Raw genomic sequence first — 15,404 nt, 5'->3', positions numbered from 1 at the left:
GATGTCCTTCAACCCGCCGCTCGTGGCCAACCACAGTTTGGCGCCGGGATGCAGCCACGCTAAGCGAAGGCTTCCACAAAAGTCATCCCACGAAATTTCCCGCCTCTTCCTTTGCAGCCCACGTCGACAACCCAGTTTATCAACTCGCGGCAACCGTCAAGATGGTGAGTCTTGCTGTAATTCCATGTGGCTGAGAGCCGACATCGTCGCAAATTCTCTTCGCCTGAATCCAGGTCGTCCTCGAAGGACGATCGCACCATGGGATTGGAAATGGGTCTTTGCAAGATGCTTCGGACGGTCTTTCTGAAGCGCAAATTGCTGACTCGCCTGTCTGTCTTGTAGCCTTTCCACAAGCTCGTCAAGAACAGCGCTTACTACAGGTAAGAATGATTTCCTTCGCATGTTGTTTCCTGGGCTTCTCACTGACATGTTGCAGCCGCTACCAGACCAAGTACCGTCGTCGTCGCGAGGGTAAGACCGACTACTATGCCCGTAAGCGCCTGATCACCCAGGCCAAGAACAAGTACAACGCCCCCAAGTACCGCCTGGTCGTCCGCTTCACCAACCGCGACATCATCACCCAGATCGTCTACTCTGAGATCTCCGGTGACAAGGTCTTCGCCAGCGCCTACTCCCACGAGCTTAAGCGCTATGGCATCACCAACGGTCTGACCAACTGGGCTGCCGCTTACGCCACCGGTCTCCTCCTCGCCCGCCGTACCCTCAAGAAGCTCGGCCTCGATGAGCAGTTCCCCGGTGTCGAGGAGGCCGATGGTGAGTACACCCTCACCGAGGCTGCTGAGACCGACGAGGGCTCCCGCCGCCCCTTCAAGGCCTTCCTTGATGTCGGTCTTGCCCGTACCTCCACTGGTGCCCGTGTCTTCGGTGCCATGAAGGGTGCCTCCGACGGTGGTATCTTCGTCCCCCACTCCGAGAGCCGCTTCCCCGGTTTCGACATCGAGTCCGAGGAGCTCGACGCTGAGACTCTCCGCAACTACATCTTCGGTGGTCACGTCGCTGAGTACATGGAGGGTCTCGCCGACGACGACGAGGAGCGCTTCCGTGGTCAGTTCCACAAGTACACCGAGGCTGGTATCGAGGCTGGTGACATTGAGGAACTCTACACTGAGGCCCACAAGGCCATCCGTGAGGACCCCTTCAAGAAGGACGAGGAGGAGGGCGAGAAGAAGACCAAGGAGGAGTGGAAGGCCGAGTCCAAGAAGCACCGCGCCGTCCGCCTCACCCGCGAGCAGCGCAAGGAGCGTGTTGAGCAGAAGATCCGTGAGCTTGCTGCTTAAATGGCTGGCTAGGCTAGGTCCGTCGTGCTTGATGCTTTACTGAGTGCGATAGTCAAAAGTTTTATAATTCTCTTTGAGATATAGGGGAATTAAGGTTCTTCTTGCCCAATACTTTTGTGAATTGTGATATCCAGTAGTCTTGATGAAATCTCATGACCGGAGTTATGGCAGGGTTATTTTACGGTGCAATAATGGGATGCACACAATGGGAGTTTTTGATTATGACCATGTACAAGTGCTCCGTAATGGGTGTCGTAGATTCTACTGTAGAGTTGACATTGGAAGGCACCGCACATGGTCATGATACCCCTCCTTGCATCTGGACGTCCATTCGACATCCATATGGATTGTTCGAAGACCATAGGACCTGTGGGGAATCAAGCAAAATTCCCGCGGCCAGCGGTGTGTAGTGTGCTCGGTACGGAGCACCTGGGGAGCACTTCTACCGCAGTGGGTCACATGCATCGCTCGCTAGTCTGCTTCGGGGATAGCCCTGAAGCCCTAAATGCCGTTCTCGTGCCCGTCACTCGGAACATGTTCCTCAGTCCGCCCAGTGACTTTGGGTACAACTGGGAATAAATGTCCATGGACAATCTGCCATCACACCCGGAATCCCTCGGAGGATGTAACCTCTCCTGGCTCATGCAATCCTGTTTGACTGATGCTGTGATGAAAAATAGTCCATGACCATTTGACTTTGCCATGGGCATGGTTCGGTCGTTGGACCACCGTCATGGTCCTCTTGTTGGCAGGACCACCCGGCCCTTCCCTACAGTTCCTATCTGCTCACTGCTCAGTACTCAGATCGGATGCTCTATGTGGGCAGGATCACGTTTTGCCCCGATCCAGTTAGGCATGACATGTCATTAAGCGAAAAAGCAAACGCGCCAGGGTATGGGGCAAATGATGTCATTTTTTCATTTGATGGTGAAGGGGTTAGGCTTGAATTTGATCACCCTCTAGGTTGATCTGTGTAACCATTTGTCCTTCCACGCCTCATACGTCTGAACCAATGCTGGACAAGTCTGGAACATCCCAGGTACTGTCAAGGTGTGGTACAAGCAATACTCGATGAGTCGCGCACTCGCTGGATGGAGTGTATGATCAACATGTTCTCCTCTCCGGTTCCATAAGTGGATCGAGTAAGTTCAATGGAACAAGGCACCGCGTACTATGACAATCCGGTACTCCGCACTCCGTATTTGCCATGCAACGATCAAAGTCTGAAGTTCTGAACATTTGTCTTCTTTCCCCATGGCTCGGCTCCTCTTTCCTTCACCCGATGAAGTCGGCAATTGGTGCATGTTGCAACTTTTGCAAGAACGCCACTCTGGGCAGCTGGGCAGTGGTACGCGGGATGGTCGGGAGCTGCTGTGCAAGAGTCGGTTTGGGAGATCAAAATGGGGGCCTATCAGTCGATCCGCTCTCGTTGGACTGACGTTTCCCAGCACAGATTACCGTGTAGCCAAAAGGAAAATAAGCTCCGGCGGAAGTTGAAGCAATCAGGTCAGGTGCTGGAGGGGAACGTCATGTACACAAGTACCTTACTACTATGTACTATGTACTACGCATCAGGTGCTTTGGGTAGATCTGATAGTTAGGACCAGAACCGGCAGGAATGGCCAGATGGACAGCGCACACACGAGCTAATCAGCTACTCCAGAGTCTACCTTACTTTTGGCCCTAGTGTCGGTCGCTGGATGCGACCATCAGCCCCAAACGAACCACCAGGTCTCGCGACTAGCCAGGCCTGGTTTAGACCATCTGGATATCGATGATTTGCGGGTTCGCGTACGCACTTGTAATTTCAGCGCCGGTTGAGAGTGGGCTTGGCAGGGTGTCGTGTGAGGATTTCCCTGCCTCCCCGGTAATATCAGGCGGAATATGCGGAAGAGGCATGGAGTGGCAAGAGAAGGGGGTCAGGCAGTCGTTGAAGTCTGTCAGTCCATCGTGGGGGAGGTTCTGTTGTGACCCGTCATCCGCCTACGGACCGGGCGAGACATCGTGAGTCGACTCGAAAGTTTACGCGACAACAATGTGCAGGACCAAGCGAAGTGCTAAGCCAGGGGAGCAGCAGCAGTACTCCGTAGAAAGTACTGGTCGTGGATAGATACAGGGGCTCGGTATGGGAGGCGTAATGGGTGCGGGAGTGGTCGCTACGGAGCGCCGTAATCCGCCCGATTGGCATTCTCCGCAGCGGGCAAACTCGAGTATGTAATCAATCGGGCTCCCCACCGGCGGGAATCATGCTACGCCCACTAAACCCAGTTGAGGAACCTCCCTCCTCATCCCCGATCGCCTCGCTCGTTCGCTGTTTGCCCGCACCCTTTTCTTCTCCCTTTCTTTTCGAGACCCTTTTTAAGATAGTTCCCTCTTCCGCCTCACCCCCTGTGTTTCATCGTTTTACCCCTTCTCTACCTCTTCTCCCCTTCAGTTGGCCTTCCTTACGCTCTCGTCCCAGTCTATCTGCTGTGTCACCATGCCCGCAGTACTTCGCCGCAATGCCATGATGGAATGTACCCACCATCGCCGTTCTTAATCATCTGTTGGCCAAATCTGCAATTTTCTCGTCGCGAGGCATAATCAGCTTGCTCGATCATTCTATTCTGGACTACTCGTGCAGTGATATTGCCTCCGTATACCATCTGTACCCACCATCGTCCCGAAAGGCCCAGTTCCCGTCCGAGGGTCGTTCCTATTACGTATCATAGATCAGCGCCCTACTTGGTGTGCCTCATACGCTTGTTCAGCCAGCGCTCTGCGATCAAACTATACCCGAAGTCAAAATGGAAGGAGTTGAGACGGTGGATGTCAGCTGGCTTCATCATTCGCAAAAGGGTAAGTTGCACGCCGCGCAATTGCCATCGTGCCTGCGATGCATTACCGTCTTCTAACGCGACCACAAGACCATCTATCCCGCTGCAAGTCAGCATCATCTGTGGTCAGCGATAAGTCTGTCGCCGATTCAGAGGTCACAATCGCCCAACAACGTACTACCGAAAAGACGACCGATCAGAGCTCATTATCCTCGTCCGTTCCCCCTTCCGCGCCCAATGCAACATCTCAGCCAGATGGGTCGAATGCCGAGAAGGATGTTAAAAATGAAGACAAGTCAGTGGAAGGAAAGCCCACTGGCACTTCGCCAGCGTCTCAGAAGAGTTCGCCGAGGCCTGTTACCGGGAGAAGGAATTCTTGGATATCAAGCATTAGCTCCAAGTTTTCCTCTGGATCTACCCCGCCGTCGCAGTCGAATATGAAGGCCCAGCAAAATACAAAGGCAACCTCGCCGGTTTCGAAGATGGATATGCATAATCCTTTTGGTGCGGCTTATTCACCCAAGGATAAGGAAGATGAGAGGACGAATGAGAACAATCCTTTTGCTTCGACATCTCCCAAGGGCCCTTCGTTTCTCACAAGTGCTTTCCGGAAACTCTCATCCTCTGCATCCAGCGGGGCTAACAAAATGGCTTCCACTGGGACTATTTGCCAGCGTCGTGTGATGAACATTGATCAGGACCGAGATAGATGCAAGATTCCAGATCTGAATCCCGCCAAACTGCGGCGTGTCGCTTTTTGCGTGGATGTGGAGATTGCTGGTATATCCTACCGGGAGTCGGATGAAGACAGCCCACCGGCAAGCAGCAAGCGACGTACTGTCCCGGAGGTCAATGGCCAGAAGTCCAAACGATCAAGTGCCAAGTCAAAAGAGAAGGATGAGGCTGCGGCGTTGAAGAACCCACAAGCTGCAGTTTCTTCCAAGGAAAAGAGTGGCCAGACAAATGGAACGGAGGAAAAGAATCCTTCTGGATCTTCAGAAACGACCACGGCTGAAGCTAATGCCAATGGCGAAACCAAGGAACCCACTCGAAAACAGGAGAAGAAGAAGCGATCAGAGGAAGAACGCCGGGAACGGAGGGAAAGGAAGCGGAGACAGGCAGAGGCAAATGGTTCCATACCAATGCAACTGACAGCCGACGGTCAAGAGTATGGGTCCCGAACACCCGTGTCCAGCACAAGCCGTACAAAAACACAAAGTCACCCGACAACTGATCCCGTACGGATCTATCGACGCTGCTGTCAATTGCGTGAAACACCTGTGCTGAAGCGTATCGTGGACGAAATTTCGTCGCCTTCTTCCACGTTAGCGGAGTCTCCTGGTACTGTTGCTGTACTTGACCTGAGCGACTTCCCCATGACAACTGAGGACATTGCCACTTTCTGTGACTGGCTGGCTGTTGTGCCAGTCAGGAAGCTCATCCTTGAAAGATCTGCTTTAACGGACGACTCGGTTCGATCAATTCTGGCCGCACTCCTTTCCACCAGAACAGTGGAGCAAATGATGCAACGGCGTAGAAGGGGCAAGAAGTCAGAGGCTCAGTCCTCGGAAAAAGAAGAGAGGCTCAGTGTTATCGAAAAGCTATCTCTAAAGGATAATGCAAAGATTGGCCCCGAGGGGTGGCGTCATATTTGCCTATTCGTGCATCTTTCAAAGTCTCTGAAGGCGATTGACCTGTCGGGCATTTCACTTCCCAGAACGCCTATTACTGTCAATTGCTCCAATAAAGGCGCAACTCAGACCCAGAATGTCACCGACGTGACGACCCTCTTCGCAAACTCGCTTGCACAGCGCCTGGGCGGTGACTACCTCGAAGAATTGTTGTTGAGCGAATGCCAACCTACAACCGAAGATGTGAAGAAGATCTGTGACGCAGCTGCAACTGTTGGCTTGAGGAGACTTGGCTTCGCCAACAACGGGCTGAACAGGGAAGGCTTGGAGCACATTGTTGGTTATCTAAAGGCAGGAAAATGCGAAGGGTTGGACTTGGGCGGGAACCCGATCCGGGACGAGTTGGATCTGATCACATCCGTTCTCACGAGTGACCACCCGCTATATGCGCTGAGCTTGGCCGATTGCTCCCTGACACCCGCCGCCGTCTTCCCGTTGTTCCAGGGGCTGACACGCCTGCCCGACCTTCGCTTTGTCGATTTTTCCCACAATCCAGACCTTTTCACCATTGAGCCCGATGCACTAGCCACTTTCAGGCGATTCCTCCCCAAGATGCCTGCTCTCAAGCGCATTCACCTGGCTGACGTCAATCTGTCTCCCGACCAAACCATCGCTCTTGCCGAAGTCCTCCCAGAGTGCCCCAGTCTATGCCATTTGAATATCCTTGAAAACCCAGCCATTGCCTCGTTGGCCTCTGCAACGGACCCTGCCAGTCAAGAAGAAGCATGTGCTGTCTATGCATCCTTGATGGCAGCGGTGCGTGTGTCGAGGACGATTATCGCCGTGGACATTGAAGTTCCAAGTGCGGAGAGCAATGAGGTCGTCAAGGCCCTGGCCTCCCAGATAGTTGCCTACTCCCTTCAGAATCTTGAACAAGGTGCCATTGCGGTAGAATTCTCTGATCCGACGGACACAGCAACACGACCGACTGTCCATGTCCCGGAAATCCTGCAGCACATCGTCGGCCACAGTGTTGGGGACGAACCCGAAGAGGATGACGAACCCGCACCTGACGAGGATTATGTGATCGGGGGTACCGGGGTGGTCAAAGCTCTCGGTGTATGCCTGGGTAATCTGGATCGTAATATGCCAGGGGACCAGTCCGGACCCCCAAGTGGCACAACGACACCCAGGCACCGGAAGTCCAGCAGGTCGTTCGTCACCAAGCGGCCTCGTGACATGTCCAAGAACCTACTGGAAGCGGCACGGAATATCCGGACCCGCATCCAGTCGGCTCTTGTGCGCGAAGACAAGGCCGGCAATGACACCAATTACAGTACGTTTTTCTTCTCGTCAACTCTTGCGTGGGGGTAATACTGACCAAGTCTTCTACCACAGGACGCCTTCAGTTCCTTGATTTCACCCTACAGAGAATGATCCAGCGATTCGAAGACGAGTACCCTGAAACACGCATCGTACCCCAGACCATGCCTTCGTACGCTATTCACGATACTAGCTCTCAGAATTCGGGTGACGATGGGTGGAATGGTCCTGCGCTTGATAGCAACCAGCAGAATGCCATCAACACCGATGCTGAGGTTGCAGTGGACGAGGAGGAGGACCAGTATGCTGTCCGACTATCGCGAGCGAGCTCGATCACGTCGCTTCATTCACGCGCCATGACCTCCGAGGAAGGACATGTTCACCGTCTTGGGCAAGGTATCCGGCGCGATTTTCTCCGGCCTTCCCTCGATCAGGCGGATGATGATATGACGGCGTTCTCCTTCGATGAGTCCCATATGGCCGCCTTGCGCGATAAGCTCGATCGCTTACACGAGGAACAAACGCACTCGCATTTTGAGGGCGCTGGTGCGGACAGAGCCCTGGAGGATCTGGGCACGACGGTGGAGGAATTGTGGGCTGCTCGCAAGCACGATACGGAGACCTTTGAGAAATTCCGACAAAGCCAGATCGCCGCGCAATTCAACAGTGGCAAGAGGTCGTCGCCTGCCATACCCGGCGCAAGCAACGGAGCTAAGATCGTGCCAGGCCAGCAGCCTGCCTTATGAAATGAAAGCCGGGCTACCACGTTGTGGTCTATACACATGCCGTGTGGGGCATCAACCGCGGATAGCCCTGCACACATCTACTATCTACATTGGTATCTCTGATTGACCAGGATCTCTGCCGGCAGAGGATAACCCTGTATATAGGTAGTCACCGGAGGCGCGTGACATTATATGTATTGTAATCTATCCCACCCGATCTGTTCTGTGGTCATCTCTTTTTTAGCTTCTTGTTTTAACTGTTTCATCTTTGGGCTTCTTGGGGGTGGAGACGGGCGTTGGCTCCTCGGAGATATTGTCAGGTCGGAGCAGGCAGCTAGGGGGCGGATTAGTCGGTTTGAGATTGGTGATGATGTGATGAAATGAAGTGATTGACTGTTGGTCAGCGCCTAAGATAGGGAGAGGTGCTATCTATGTAGTTAACTGGGGCAGCCCCGCTTAGGTAAGGCGGGCATCCTCGGCAGGCCCCGAAATCCGGGGAGGCAGTTGCCTTCACATGTCAGGCCCCGTCCGTCGTCATCCATCACTTGCGCCCTCTCCTTCTCCCTCTCCCTCTCCCTTCCCCCTCCCCTTCGCTCACCCTCCATTCCTATAACCCTTATCTCCCCCTTCCCCGCCCCTCATCTCATCTACTACTCCCCGGTCATGTTAGCCATCGTCGACTCTGGCTAATCACCCGGGTTTCGTCTCCCTGAATGCACGCCATTTGCTCCATCCGCCCTCGTCGCTACTATGGCTGCGCAGTCCAAACTACTTCCGCCCGAGCGGTCCATACGACACCTCTTCTCCCGTCTGGCAGCCACCTATCTCCGTCACCGTAAGAAAATCTCCCGCACCGTTTATCTGGCCCTTTTCGCCGCCCTCGTGAAACGCGTCCATAATGCCATCTCCGAGCAAAAGGCGGCCTCTCACCACCAGGAAGCACTGCGGAAGCGGCCCGGAACCAGCAGCCTCGGCGAGGAGGGCGACCGCCCACGCAAAAGGGTCGAGGTTAACCGGGAATTCTTTCGAAACCTGATCCGCCTGCTCAAGATCGTGATCCCCGGTTGGCGGAGCAAGGAGCTACGGCTACTTTTCGGGCACAGTGTCTTCTTGGTGCTGCGGACGCTGCTGAGTCTGTATGTGGCGGAGCTGGATGGGCGGCTGGTTAGTAATTTGGTGAGGGGGAGAGGGAAAGATTTCCTCCTGGGACTGGTGTGGTGGATGATCGTGGCGGTTCCTGCGACGTTCACAAACTCGATGGTAAGTCTGCAGTGTTATGCCTCGTTGACCAAAGGCCCAAGAGCTAACCCCCCCTCGCTGCGCGGTAGCTTTCTTATCATCAATGCAAACTGGCCCTCGCCTACCGCAAGCGCCTGACAGACTACATCCATGAGAAGTATCTGTCTAACATGACATTCTATGCGATTTCAGCTTTGGACGATAGGGTCAAGAACCCCGATCAGCTCATCACGGTAGATGTGTCCCGATTTTCTGACAGCCTGGCAGAGCTGTACTCCAATCTGGCCAAGCCGATCCTGGACATGGCTATCTACAACTACTCTCTTTCGAAGAGTGTGGGCGGAGAAGGCCTGTTCATCATGAGCCTGCTCGTGCAATTGTCCGCGAATGTCATGCGTGCATTGACACCGCCCTTCGGCAAATACGTGGCCGACGAAGCCCGCCTGGAAGGAGAGTTCCGGTTCCTGCACTCGCGGCTAATCGACTACAGCGAGGAGGTGGCTCTCTACCACGGCCACGAGGCGGAAAAAGACACCCTGGACAAGGGTTACTTCACTCTGATCAAACATGTGAACCGCATTCTCCGAAGACGCTTATACCATGGATTTATGGAGGACTTCGTCATCAAGTACTTCTGGGGTGCCTTGGGCTTGATCTTGTGCAGTATTCCTGTCTTCTTCGGAATTCCTGGCCAAGTCACCCAAACCATGGGCGACCGTACCGAAAGTAAGTACATAGACCCAGACCAAACTATAACTGTCAGTACGGCAGCTAACAGATCCCAAATAGGCTTCGTTACGAATCGGAGAATGCTGCTGTCCTCGTCCGACGCCTTCGGACGTCTAATGTTCTCCTACAAAGAAATCTCCGAACTAGCCGGCCACACAGCCCGTGTCTCCTCACTGCTCGAGGTTATGGACGACCTCTTGGCAGGCCGCTTCGAGAAGAAGCTAGTATCCTCCGCCTCCACGGAGGAGAACACAGCAATTCTATCCGGTCGTGGGGTCGTCGAGGAAAGCGACTCCATCGAATTCACCGATGTGCCTATCGTGTCACCAAACGGCGATGTTCTAGTTCGCAAGCTATCCTTCACCGTCCACCCAGGCGACCACCTCCTAATCGTCGGACCCAACGGATGCGGAAAATCCTCCCTCTTCCGCATCCTCGGTGGCCTATGGCCCGTCTACGGAGGAAGAGTCAAGAAACCCCGATTCGAAGATATCTTCTACATCCCACAACGACCATATCTTTCGCGAGGCACTCTTCGCCAACAGGTCATCTACCCAGACGGTGTTCGCGAGATGCGCGCCAAGGGTATCACCGATGACGACCTCTTTGATATCCTTTCCGTTGTAGAGATTGCCTCGGTCGTCGACCGCCCAGGGGGTTGGGACGCCGAAGAGGAATGGCGTGACGTACTCTCAGGCGGTCTACAACAACGGATAGCCATGGCTAGATTATTCTATCACCGACCCAAATTCGCCATCCTGGATGAATGTACCTCCTCCGTGACTCTGGAGATTGAACGAGTCATGTACGAGACGGCCAAGCAGCTGGGAACTACATTGATGACAGTATCCCATCGCCGCAGTCTCTGGAAGTATCATAAGAAGATCCTGCAGTTCGATGGAGAAGGAAGCTATATATTCACCGGGTTGGACTGGGAACGAAGACTCAAGTTGGAAGAGTAAGTGGTTATATGCTCTGACCTGCGACAGTTTGCTTTGTCGACCCAGTCAAACATAGAATGTGAACTAACGTTGCTGTCATTATAGTGAGAAGGAGGAGCTGGACCTCCAACTTCGAATGGTTCCCGAATTGCAGAAGCGCATGGCTGAATTGAGTGCCTCGTAGGGATCTTATACAATCTTGGTTTAATTGTGTTATACAATATAGAGCATAACTGGATCTGACTATTGTTCGTTTGTCTTCTGCTTTGTCATTATCGTGTTTAGGTGTGTCAGCCCGTACGGGGCAGCTTACAAGTTCATGGCTGGTGTAGAGGGGAGGGGAGCCTGTAAGAACACTAACTTGCATAGAATATAGCTGTGTCATAATGCCTGATCCAAACAGTCGGTTGTTGTCAATGAGCGAATGGCTCCATTACAAAAGTCTCTCCCTGTTCTCTCAAAACCGTCCAGTGGAATCCACGTACAGAGAAATCCAACTCGCCAAAGAAAGAAACGTGGAAACAGCGGGTGTCAGACGCAGCAAGCTAGATAGGACAATTGATGTATGATGCATCACTCAACTCCAATCGAACATTCTAGTCCTTCACCGCGAGTGGCTCCACATTCCAGATACTTTCGGCGTATTCATTGATGACTCGGTCCGTAGAGAAGAAGCCCATGCGTGCCACACTCGTGATGGACTTGGCTATCCACTCCTCGCGGTTCTGAAATGACTCATCAACCAGATCTTGCGTCGTGATATATGAGTTGAAGTCGTCGGACACAAGATAGTAATCTCCGTGCTCAACAATGGAATCAAGAAGCGCAGAGAAGTTGCCAGCGTCACCGAACATGCCGCCTTTGATTGCATCAAAAACTTTAACCAAGTGAGGATCAAGTCGGAAATCTCCATAAAGATGTCGGTGGCGAAGCTCTTCGACATCTTCCGCCAGGTTGCCAAAGAGGAATATGTTCTGCTCTCCGATTTCTCTGGTGATCTCAATCTACAGAGAGGCAGTAGTCAGCATCATATATCATAGATCTATCGGAATTGGGCCTCATACGTTAGCACCATCGCAGGTTCCAATGATTAATCCACCATTCATAACAAACTTCATGTTGCTGGTTCCGCTTCCCTCGGTTCCAGCAGTGGAGATATGCTCGCTGATGTCGGATGCTGGGCAGATGATCTCGGCCTTACTGACGTTGTAGTCTTCAACAAAGATGACTTTCAAGAGGTCGCCAACGTCCGGATCGTTGTTAACCACAGATGCGACTTTGTTCACCAGATGTATAACGGTCTTTGCCATCCAGTAGCCCGGGGCAGCTTTGCCTCCGAAGATAGAAACGCGCGGCAGAGTCTTCTTTTTCTCTTCCGGAGACATGGACTTGATCTTCAAATACCGGTGGATGACACCGAAGATGTTAAGCTGCTGCCGCTTGTACTCATGAATGCGTTTGACCTGGATGTCAAACAGTGCATTTGGATTCACACTGTAGCCGGTGGTTTCTTTAATATGCTTGGCAAGACGGAGCTTGTTGGCAACTTTTATTTCCGCCCATTCCCGTTGGAATTCCTTGTCATCGACGAAAGCCTCAAGCTGATCTAGAAGCGTCAGGTCGGTCAAGAAGTGATATCCTCCCAGTCTAGAAGCAATAAGGTCAGACAATCGTGGATTTGCCTGGTGTAGCCAACGGCGCGGAGTAACTCCATTTGTGACGTTAGTGAACTTGTCAGGGCCATAAATCGTGACAAAATCCCTGAACAGAGTAGTCCGCAACAAGTCGGAGTGCAGTTCTGCGACACCGTTGACCTTATGGGACCCGATGATCGCAATATAAGCCATCCTCACCATCTTGGGATGTGACTCTTCGATGATTGACACTCGCGACAGCAATTCTCTATCCTCAGGAAACGTCTTCTCAACATGCTGTAGGAAATACAGGTTAATGTCGAAAATAATCTGCATGTGTCGTGGTAGCAGGTTCTGTACCAATGGAACAGACCATTTCTCCAAGGCTTCGGGCAAAACGGTGTGGTTCGTATATCCAAAGGTATTGGTTACAATATTCCACGCCTCGTCCCACTCGAGGCCCTCGTTGTCAATCAAGATGCGTTGCAGCTCGACGATGGCCAGCGTTGGGTGGGTGTCATTCAGTTGAATAGCGACTTGCTCGGGAAACTCGCTCCATGCTCTTTTCGTCTTCTTAAATCTCCGGACGATGTCGTACAGAGAGGCAGCACACCAAAAGTATTGCTGCTTCAGTCTGAGTTCCTTACCCCTATCAAGGTTGTCGTTCGGGTAGAGCACCGCGGAAATTGTCTCCGCGCGCTGCTGCTCGGCGACGGCACTTTCATAATCGCCGGCATTGAACTTCTGGAAGTCGAACTCTCCGCTAGACGCCTTGCAAGACCACAGTCGAAGATTATTTGTGGTACGGGTGCCGTAGCCCGGGACGGGAACATCGTATGCCACTGCCTGCACAGTTTCGCCGCCTTCCCACGAGTTGACGATTTTGCCATTGTCATCCTGGTGTCTTTTAACCCAGCCATAGAACTGTATGTCGACAGTGATTTCATGTCGAGGAAATTCCCACGGGTTGAAATCGAGCCAATAGTCAGGGACTTCCATTTGGTATCCATCCACAATCTCCTGTTTGAAGATACCGTATCGGTATCGGAGACCGTATCCCCAGGCTGGATAGTTCAACGTCGCCAGACTATCGAGAAAGCATGCAGCCAAGCGTCCAAGGCCTCCATTGCCCAATGCAGCATCATGCTCCTGGCTGATGACGTCTTCGATCCGGAAGCCTAGGTCCTTCAGGCCATCTTTCCTCATGCAGTTAGTGAGATGCTTGTATCATATTGGGGCTTTGCTCAAGCTCCTACCTCTCGCAACATCCTTCAAGCCGACATTGAGCATAGCATTATCCAATGCCCTACCCATCAGGAATTCGAGAGAGAGATCTGTCGAGAGTGGTGTAAGTTTGGTAAGGAACCGATGTCTAAGAAGTTCTTTTAAGGATCTACATACAGTACACCCTCTTTTGGTCAGCGGACGCCTGCCGCTGTTGCGTCTTATTCCACTCGATGATCAGGCGATCTCGAAAAGCCAAGGCGGTTCCAGAGTATGCAGCCCTACCACATCAGCGATATGATTGACTGGTGTTTACCGGAGAGGGTAACATACAGTTCATCACAATTGTACAGCGAGCGAGCCAACGTAGTCTCGATATGGCGAACCAGCTCATGCTATTCAAACTGTGAGTAGGACGCTCAACATTTTGAGCGACGGGATATCCTGCGTAACGTACTTCGAACTCTGCTTTGTTGGTGAAGCCACTGGCGGACTATGACAGGCAATGATTTAGTTGAGTGACATGGGAAATATGACCTATGGTCCACTGTCTTACGTGTTTTCTCCATCTGGGAACAACGTAGGTTAGCAATAATCCATCAATGGCTTGGCATATGCAGGCCTGCAGCTACTAGAGAGCTATGATATCACTTGTGTGCCACAAGTGAACCAGGGTCCATGCACTCACTCTTCCCTCAAATTTTCGGGAATGCTGGCTTCGACGCTTTTGATCTCTGCAGGTCCGAAGCCAGTGAATGTCCGCCTGTGTTTGGGACGACTGAAGGCCGGACCAACAGGGCCCTGAAGCTCTGAGACTGGAGCCCCAACAGAGGGCCTTCTTTCGCGGCGAACTTCAGACATTGGGCCTAGAGGAGCGAGAAGTGATGGAGAACTAGGTTAGGAAGAGCTATGGGAATAGTTCAATAAGCTTAGTATGACAGGAGCAACGAGGAGCAAACGGAAGAGAAGAGCCAAAGTCAGAAACAGTCTCAAGTGCTGGTGAGGGAAAGGGAAAGAGGAAGTTGAGATGGAGAGGAAGAGAACAAAGAGGAGGAAGGAAGTGGGAGGGGAGGGGAGGCGTATACTAGTAAAAGATTCACTCACCTTCCGCCGTCCAACCGCGTGACAAGGTGCCTAGTTCCAAATGCTGGGATGAAAGCAGGGCATGCGAGACTACCGGGAGGGGTATAATTGAGGTCGGTGATCACAGATGGCTATGCCTGGGAGGAATCATACGTTCGTGGCCCGTTTCTCATGCATGCTGTGCAAGTCAAGCGTCTAGGCCCCCATGGAACTACAGCTAGCTCAATCGCAAATCGAGCAGCGTGCTGGGGCAAATTGAAGCTGCCGTGTAGGACTGGGTGTAGCTCCGCGGATCGTCCAACGACATTGGATAGGAGGCCTGGTGGGCTGGCGTGTGAACGGATTGCCCGGAACTGGGCCTGAACTCAAGAGAGGATGATGATGGCAACATTCCTTGGATGAGGGGAGGCACGACCCGAGCTAGGCGACATGAGAATAACAAGACCCCGGAATGGTACAAGGGCCCTACGCCCGCGTCGTCTGATAATCGACATCTGGTCTGACGGTGGCTGCCGCTATGACGCATGGCATTCCGAGCATGCGTGAGATGCGAGTGGGGAAGAGGAGGGGAGAAGGTGTTGCTGGTGGTTAGTTGGGGATCCCGATCGATGGGCGGCCAGATCCCTCCCTCCCCCGTCAAAGTATCCTATCCGAACCGTACCGTTCTTCCCAACCCATTTCCAGTTCTCTACTCTCCAGTGAAGAACATGCATTCTGACCATGACAATGATGGTGAACGTGTAAATTGATCTAAGTTCTTT

The 15,404-nt window shown here is 52.7% G+C and overlaps 4 protein-coding genes across 4 annotated transcripts; 3 read left to right on the top strand and 1 right to left on the bottom strand.

Moving 5' to 3' along the window:
- Window positions 1-124: 124 nt before the first annotated feature.
- On the top strand, window positions 125-1,530 carry BO80DRAFT_427243 (60S ribosomal protein uL18). The gene is made up of 3 exons (XM_025719960.1): window positions 125-338; window positions 369-380; window positions 437-1,530. The coding sequence occupies exons 1-3, from the start codon at window positions 286-288 to the stop codon at window positions 1,296-1,298; spliced, it is 927 nt and encodes a 308-aa protein (XP_025572974.1). The 5' UTR covers window positions 125-285; the 3' UTR covers window positions 1,299-1,530.
- A 2,554-nt stretch (window positions 1,531-4,084) lies between these two features.
- BO80DRAFT_361290 (putative cell wall biogenesis protein Mhp1) lies at window positions 4,085-7,814 on the top strand (the record flags this gene model as incomplete). The annotated part of the gene is made up of 3 exons (XM_025716002.1): window positions 4,085-4,136; window positions 4,205-7,081; window positions 7,144-7,814. 3 exons carry the CDS (start codon window positions 4,085-4,087, stop codon window positions 7,812-7,814), a joined length of 3,600 nt encoding a protein of 1,199 aa, XP_025572973.1.
- A 530-nt stretch (window positions 7,815-8,344) lies between these two features.
- Window positions 8,345-11,253, top strand: BO80DRAFT_427240 (ATP-binding cassette long-chain fatty acid transporter PXA2). Its single transcript, XM_025719959.1, has 4 exons — window positions 8,345-9,053; window positions 9,122-9,758; window positions 9,822-10,719; window positions 10,808-11,253. The coding sequence occupies exons 1-4, from the start codon at window positions 8,544-8,546 to the stop codon at window positions 10,884-10,886; spliced, it is 2,124 nt and encodes a 707-aa protein (XP_025572972.1). The 5' UTR covers window positions 8,345-8,543; the 3' UTR covers window positions 10,887-11,253.
- Window positions 10,946-14,692, bottom strand: glpV (glycogen phosphorylase). The gene is made up of 8 exons (XM_025719958.1): window positions 14,249-14,692; window positions 14,117-14,129; window positions 14,018-14,053; window positions 13,894-13,955; window positions 13,738-13,841; window positions 13,593-13,670; window positions 11,767-13,532; window positions 10,946-11,706 (listed from the first exon to the last, which is right to left on the bottom strand). The coding sequence occupies exons 1-8, from the start codon at window positions 14,419-14,421 to the stop codon at window positions 11,299-11,301; spliced, it is 2,640 nt and encodes an 879-aa protein (XP_025572971.1). The 5' UTR covers window positions 14,422-14,692; the 3' UTR covers window positions 10,946-11,298.
- Window positions 14,693-15,404: the final 712 nt, after the last annotated feature.

This window comes from Aspergillus ibericus (assembly GCF_003184845.1).
Source record: "Aspergillus ibericus CBS 121593 unplaced genomic scaffold BO80scaffold_34, whole genome shotgun sequence".
NCBI classification, from domain to species: domain Eukaryota; kingdom Fungi; phylum Ascomycota; class Eurotiomycetes; order Eurotiales; family Aspergillaceae; genus Aspergillus; species Aspergillus ibericus.
The sequence above is the reverse complement of the archived record's forward strand: the minus strand, read 5'-3'. Positions and strand labels throughout refer to the sequence as shown.